Here is a 7,780-nt window from a genome sequence, read left to right on the forward strand (position 1 = left end):
TCTGTTTGTAATGTACTGTTCAGATTACTACACTTCTAATCAGGTTTGCAGCTTGTAGGAGACAATTGTTCTTCTCTCAAATGCAAGCCAGGTGGAACATCTTTAATCATATAAGAAGATCCCAATCTTCAAGGAAATTTTCTGTTCTGATGTTCTTTTTCGAGACATCCGATTATAAGAGGATGAATTCCCTCTAACAACCGCAGTAATTACATGCCTTCTGCTGGTTCATCATCTTAGGGTACTGGGGGGTGGCGAAGGAGCGGGGCAGAAGGGCTTTAAGCTTCCTTTGAATTGGTAACATACTGCCACCATCATTTCAGAACAATTTGCCACATGTCAGGCCCAAGGATTACCAGCACACTGCAACTACGTCTGCACCATTTCTTTGACAACAGCCAGAGCAGCAGCTGCTGAGTTCTGTAATGGATTTACACTGCTTAACACCTCGATTGAAACATGGGAGAGCAAACCACTTCTGCCTGCCACCTACTGCTTACGTGTTCTTTCAAATAATTAGTCTACAGGTTGAAGCGTGGTATTAAACACAAAAAGGGTGGAAGGGGACTGTGACTGCCGTAAGGTTTGGAAAAAAAAAAAAAAACCAAAAAAAAGAAAAAATCCCACTGAATGGTTTTGGAAAGAAAAAGCCAACCACTGGCACAGCCCACACATATCATTTATTGTTCTGACGTGTGAACATGTTCAAGTTGCTTTGGAATTGTTATCTAGCAGAGCGAGAGGTTATCCTGATTCAGGGAAAGATCCCGAACCTGCATTCAGCCAGAAGCACGAATACCTGGAGCCACAGCCAAGGAGAGGTTATGTAGTAACATAAGCAGTGTTTTCAGTGAGTATAAATACTGATATGAACCTACTTTAATTGCCAAGATACCTAAAGCTGGAACACTGGTCCACAGTTCAAGTTGCAGGTCTGGGCATCTTTTAACAACAATCCAGGAACATCAGTCGCTGAAGCAACACGAATGGTTGGCATGGGCTGTTTCAGTGTTGTGGAGGAAGTTGGCTCAAGTCTTTTTGTTACTCTGTTCTCATGTGTGTCATTTTTGGCTAAATTATAGCGAGCTGCATTTCATTTAAAGCTCCAGACTGCACAGTAGTCCACGGGCTCCCAAGCCGTGATGTAGAAACTCGCAGTGATTTGAAGCCTTGTTAGAAAGCAGCATACCAAAAAGTAACAGCCATCACCCACATTTCCTCATGCCAGAAGGCAGCACTTCTCTGCTCTAACACAGTCAATGCTAATAACGGGCTACTGCAGCAGAGTCCTTTCCGGGACATGTCGTGTCCGAGTGTCCAGATGATTTCCAGTGTACTGCTCTCTGGCACACAGCTGGCTGGTTTTCTGCCAGATCCACACAGCTGGGACTAGCAAGTTACATACCACACCACAAAACTGCTCTTATTCAAAGACAGACACCTATAATGATCATTTCAAGGCACTACCAAGTCTTCAAGTGCAGCAAGTCGGGCAGTCCCAGGGAGGCTGCTGCAGAACTGAACTGGATTTTTATCACTGGTCTCCGCACAGTGAACATGGATGCAGTGACTGGGAAAGTGTTACCTACATTATGTTAGAAGAAACAATAGCGACTTGATCAGGAAGCACCATGTCTATAGCAGAGAAGAGAAGCTTTACAAACATTCAGTTAAATAGATGACCTGAACTAGAGCCTCATCCCAGTAAGACAAGCCAGAAGACAGCTCACCGAGATGCTCCAGAGGGGCAAAATGCCCAGCAGACAGCTTCAGGTCAGCAGTGGCGAAGAAATTCCAGTCAAGGTTTCCAGTATCTCCACTTCTCACACAGTCCATCTGTATCATTTTGAATATTACCTCAAATATTTTATTACTTCTCTCAAGTTCCATATTTAGCCAAGGGAAGCAAGAGGCAATCTAGCCCAGCTTAATCCCAGAAAAAATTGGTATAAGCATAAAATGGCAAACGGCCGCCCAGTAGGATTCAACAGCAAACTGAACTCACGACACTTCCTTCCTACAACTTGAAGATAGCAGAGAAGGGGCCTGTCTTCTGAGTTTCTGAAACACTCAACTTGAGGTTAACAAGGGGCATTACAACACAAGCTGGTTAACACACACTTCAACCAGAAGCTTCCATTCCACAAAGCTGATGCAGGAACCAATTTTTCCGCTGTCTCCATCCAGTGTTTCAGGCATTCAAGAAGCAGAATCTGTTTCTGACATATTAAGTGCCTGTCCCAAATACCTCATTACTGGGCTTTCAACTGTGCTTTTTTCCCCCTCTCTGTTTTTCACAGAAGAGCACTTGAATTCTTTCTCAAGCCAGTTTCCTTTTCCAGCCGTCTCAAGTTCTAAGCCATTAGTATTTTCCATAAACATTTAGGCATAAAATAGTGTGTATAGCAAGTTTACATATAGTACTTGTAAAAACACTTTTAATAGGACATACACCAAGTGTGAGTGATAGGAGGCGCTTCTACCCTGTTTTTCTATCCATTATTTTAAGAGGAACTCAAACACACTTCAGTTCGTTTCACACAGCTGTGTGCCCTCTGCACGCCGTATCAAGTGACAAAGGTGGTGTTGCTGGCTCTCCATTCCCACCTGAGAAGCAGCAGCACAGCAGTTCTGTTGGATAAGCAGCCTTCATCCACCCGGTTCCAGGCTCTCCTTCCCCGTGATCCTTGCAGCAGCTGTGGCCCGAAACGTGCTCAGCTCCACAGGGCAAAATCTGGAGGGTTCACAGCTCTCAATGACCCGTGGTCCTTTCCGGCCATTGTAAAAGGTTTCAAGTTTCAACTTGCGCGCCTCCCTTGCGTCACCTTCCCGGACATGTACCTGACAGCACTTACTCCGCTGGACTACCAGCGCCTTACATTAAGTTGTTAAGTCCAAGTACGATACATGATAGTCAGCTTCTTGCTGCTATCTCACATCAGATGACAGAAATCAGTTCAGTATTTAGTCAAGTGCTGCTTTCAGCAGAAAACCCGTAAGCCTCCGAAACAGGAAAAAAAAAAAAACCTCTCGGCGACTCCAGTCAGCTACAGTCCATATACAACAACATTTACAGACCCGAGACCTATGTCACACAGCAAAAAAAACAAAGCAGAAAAAGGTTGTGAATGTAGCAGAACACATCTTCAGTCGGAGCTGTCACTTTTGAAGAAAGAAAAATTTTCTTGTTTTCTTTATTTTAAATAGTCTGCATTGGTAACATCAACATTTCATCTGACCACAGTTCAAGTCGTCAGACACCAGGGTGAACAGCAATAACAGCGCGTATCTGCACCGCAGACACGTCACAGCACGGAAGCGAAACCTCTGCCCTACCTGCATGAAGACAGACTCTCACCCCAGCACTAAGGTATTAAACCCCTGTTCCCCTTTCTGTTTGGTCATCTTCCCTTCGATGCCCTGAGTAAGGTACAGATGTGGTTTACTTCTTGGTTAAATCTTGTACAATCACAAGGAACAAACCAGAAAGAACATGTTGTACAGACACGTTAAGTACAAGAGGAAATCAAAATATTAAGGACATTTGTCCAGTTTGCCCTTGAAAGCCCTCAACCAGAGCTAAACCCTGTCAAAGTCAGCACCATTCTCCTTTCCTCAGTTGTCTCCTAACACCTCATTTCAAGACATTTGTAAGAACAAGTCCGTGGGGAAAACAAAACGGCTTTCTAAAGACGCATCTTCAGATTTGAACATTTATCCCACCAGATTTGTTTGCTAAGTGTAACTTACTGTTAACACAGAATTAAAAAACCTTCCTTAAAACCAAGCCAGCACATACACTTGTTTAAATTCCAGTTACGAGCCGGTAGAATAAAGACTACTGAAAAACTTTTCCCAATGAAGTGGGCAACAGTTGACAACCAACTCCACATGTCTCAAGCAGCCTGGTTTTTCAGCTGTGACTGAACTTGCGTTTTTTTTTCCCCCCCTTAGGAGAAGGCACCTCCCCTTGTTTTTTTAGGATGTCAGGTATTAAAGCTTATATTCGAAGTACCAAAAAGAAAACATGTTGTAACACAGCGAGGCCATTCATTTCCATCTAAGCTATATTAGAACTTACTGAAAAACAGCCACGAGCAAATACATTTTTAAGACCTGAAGTGCGGAAAGGAAGAAAACCATCCCCAGACACACGGGTGTGAGTACTCAAGACAGGACACTAAGCACTTAATAGTCACATGTCAGCTTAAGTGCAACTCTCGCTGCTCATTTGCATGGGAATTAGGCTCACTTACAAAACCAAGCAACCTCTTGAATGAAGACTCCAGAGTAAATCCTTCCGAACTGCCACCTATAGACTGCACCTAAACAGCAAATAATTCTTCACTTAAGAATTGCTTATTGCGTATTGAACTACTGAATATTAACAGGATGGATGAAGGTGAACTTGTCCTTTCTGAAGTAGCAGAACAAACTGAGAAACTGAGAATACAGCAACAGACCAAGCAGAATTGAGTGAAGTCTTTCTAACAACAGGAGAGGATAGGGATTCCGAAGTACTTCTACAAACTGCCTTGCAGAATACAACAGCATTAGCCTGGTCACTCTTGACCGTGTACAATACAAGAGCTCTTGTGAGCATTAGGCAGCCCTAGTAGACCATCTTCAGGAACGCAAGACGAAAGCAAAAGGAAACACAGATGCTAACTTCAGTTGACCCCAAGCAATTTATTTTAAGGCATATTATCTGAGCTTTTGAACTTCTGTGAGAATAGTTTTAATAAAAATCATATAAGGCACTTCTATTACACAAGGACTCTCAACAAATCTTCGTTATGTGCTTAAGTGGTTCCATAAGTCATTGAAGCTCTTTTTGCCATTTAACCGTCATGTAGGCATTATTGTGCCACAGATAGAAAAAAAAAAATAAAGTGCTGTTCAGGCAAATTAAAACTGGCAATTAAGCTACAGTTTCACATTCACAGTCAATGTTCACATACAGTTATTTTGACTTCAGTCCAGTAAAAATAGCCAAAGCTGAACTGACACACAATAATGAATTCCCCCCTCCCCTGCAAACGTACAGGTAACAGAAGATACAGTCTTTGTTTTGACTCAATTTGCACCAAAACTACGCATTAAACAGAGCAGCAGCTTACAGTGTTAACTTGGCTGGTGAACTGCACTAAAGAAACAGCATGAGCCGGAAGCAGACTACAGGGAAGTAGCAAAATTTGGTCTTAGCAAGTCATTTGCATTTGGCAAACATACATCTGGTTCTGCACGAGTGATTCACACCACACTGGTCCAAGGTAATTGCACTGCAAAGACTCACGCACTCTGTGCGCCGTACAAGTACCAGGAATTGGATGCAGAAGTGTTTTTTTCATTGGAGGTAATCAACATATTTTTAATATCTCTTCAACCCACCTACTGTCATGAGGCAGCCAACACCTTGATCACTCTTTGGACATTCAACCAGATGTAGAGTTCAACAGATACATACATATATATATATGTCCATACAGGTACATATATATAAGAGGTAGTGGTGTTACAGGTGTAACTTGCCTGGGTGAGAAATGAAAGGAACAGAACCAAAGGGATCTTCAGGAGGATTTTTCTGTGGAGCAGAATGTGGCTCCACATTCTTATCTGAAGATGCTCTCCTGTCCACCAGCCTGTCTGTAAAAAACAAAATGAAACAGAACAAAAAATAAAATAAAATAAAAGTGGCAGGTCTTATGCCTATGCAAACATACATCTACTGCACAGGGTGAAGAAGGAACACACTCGCAATTTGGGGTTGTGTGATGTTTTAAAGCTATCCTACATCTTGAATTCATACTTCTTGATCATTCAGGAACATTCACCTGTGCAGACCTGTTGTTAATCCCCGTCCCACCACGAGCAGGATGTATTTTGTGATGGAATGCTTTAAATGCGGATCTCTTACATGTTGTATGCAGTCTATGCGCTCTGTAACAGAAACTACTAATGCTCTGCGCTCGAGGTTCTCGAGTCGGAATCAGTATAGTTATCAAAACCACAAAATCGTTCATTTTATCAAAGTTTTGGCCAGCCTTTGCAAGAAAAAGAAGAAAGTCGACAACCACAGCAAAAGAGCCAGGAGTGCTTTTTATTAAACACATAATATCTGTCAGTAATTAAAAGCAATTCGAGTCTCATGTAGAGCAATGTAGTGTCTGTTCTGTACGGTCTTCAACCCGTCGGAGACTGTTTTTTTAATTTTTTTTTGCCCTTTTGTAAAGACATAAGCAAAATGTTTTGAACAGTTAAAATTTCAAAGCCCTAGGAACAATAAAAACAAGTTTTTCTGTCTAATCTCTTATTCTAACATTGCTGCCAACTGAAGAGCCAGACCATCCAGCACAACCACCACACCGCAACTCAGGAGGGTCCAGCGAGGCCCTTCAGCCACTGCACAAAACCCCTGCGACGCCGTCTTCCACCTTCAGCGAAGATCCTACGTCCCCGATGCAGAAGACGCAGCATTTTGCTTTCCCCCTTTTTCACAGCGAGCAGCTGCTCTTCCAACCCATTTGCCGCACAGCCTTCTTGACGATTTGCCACTGTAGAGATGCGGCTGAACTGCGCCTTAATTACTTATCAAGCTACCTGCACATTTTCTACTCAGCCCTTCAATACAGCAACCAGGAGGCTTTACGAAGACAACCACCAGGGACCAGACAGCCAGCTAATCTACTTCAGACAGATGCATATTAACCCCATGTACAAAGCCCAGGAGTTTTGCAATTACATGCCAGTTTTCACAGACAAGTGTTCTGTTCTTATTCAAGTGTCCGTAATGTGCATTGTCTCACTCTCACCTACCATTAGACTCTCCTAAGAAATACAAGGGGGAGTTGTTCTATTACAGGCAGCCCCTACTTCAAGTACAATCGCAACTGGGGGCTCCTAGTGCAGGAGATTAAATACTTGCTCTCACCTCAACATACACATAGGCAGAGACTAAACGACCTGAACTAAATCACCCTACAGTGACACAGCCATGCAGAAGAGAACGCTAGCAGCGGCGCACAGAAGACTGGCAGCTCTATGTTTTATACCATCAGCTTTGAGCCTTGACAAACAACTGCCGAGCGGCACAGCCAACGGCAGTACCGTACTGATTCCCGATTCTGAACCACTGTAACCACATTGCTTTTGTCTCCTCAGGAAGGAAGGGTTTGGGATTTTTGGTGGTTGGGTTGTTTTGGGGGGTTTTTTTGGTTTGGGTTTTTTTTGGGGTTGTTTTTTTTTTTTTTTTAAACAAGCCGACGCTTTTGTTCTATTATCCCCGGGGTCTTGCCTCCAGAGGAAAACCAGTTGACTGCTGCACAGTTTGCAGGCAACCAAACACTCGAGTAACTTATAAGGGTGCAACATCTTGAACTACCCTTCGGTGAGTCCCTGCAAATGCTGACATGCAAGACTACGCAAGTTCAAGCCCCCAGAGGATGATCAGATCTCCCAACTTCAGCAACAGGTCTAGAGATAACAGAGAACAGAATGGACCGAAATGCTAACCATGCTAAAGTTAAGTGACTAAATACGAGGTTTAAACTCTTCCATGGCACCTAGGCATATACATACTGGCATTTCCCTGGAAAAATCAAGTCTAAAGTTTGTCAGTTCATCAAATCCAAGGCTATTGGAAAAGGACGCTCCATCTTTCCACCTGAAGCACAGAAGTCATTCGTCCACCTCATAATCGGATCCACTTCTCTCTATCAGAGAGGGTTTGAGAGAGAAGAGACAGCCATGGTTTCTCCAGGTTCACACAAGCATAAGTAGG

The 7,780-nt window shown here is 43.2% G+C and overlaps 1 protein-coding gene across 3 annotated transcripts in view; it reads right to left on the reverse strand.

Annotated features, from left to right (window-relative positions):
- BMP2K (BMP2 inducible kinase) overlaps nucleotides 1-7,780 on the reverse strand; it is a 38,480-nt gene that overhangs the window by 7,362 nt on the left and 23,338 nt on the right. For 2 of the 3 annotated variants that reach the window (XM_035900281.1, XM_009644724.2), the window contains exon 14: nucleotides 5,533-5,646. The exons of the other annotated variant lie outside the window; for it this stretch is intronic. In XM_035900281.1, the coding sequence (XP_035756174.1) occupies nucleotides 5,533-5,646 (114 nt within the window). The remainder of the gene's footprint in view (nucleotides 1-5,532; nucleotides 5,647-7,780) is intronic. 3 annotated transcript variants of the gene reach the window in all.

This window comes from Egretta garzetta, unplaced genomic scaffold (genome assembly GCF_000687185.1).
Source record: "Egretta garzetta isolate BGI_Z169 unplaced genomic scaffold, ASM68718v1 scaffold378, whole genome shotgun sequence".
NCBI classification, from domain to species: Eukaryota; Metazoa; Chordata; class Aves; order Pelecaniformes; family Ardeidae; genus Egretta; species Egretta garzetta.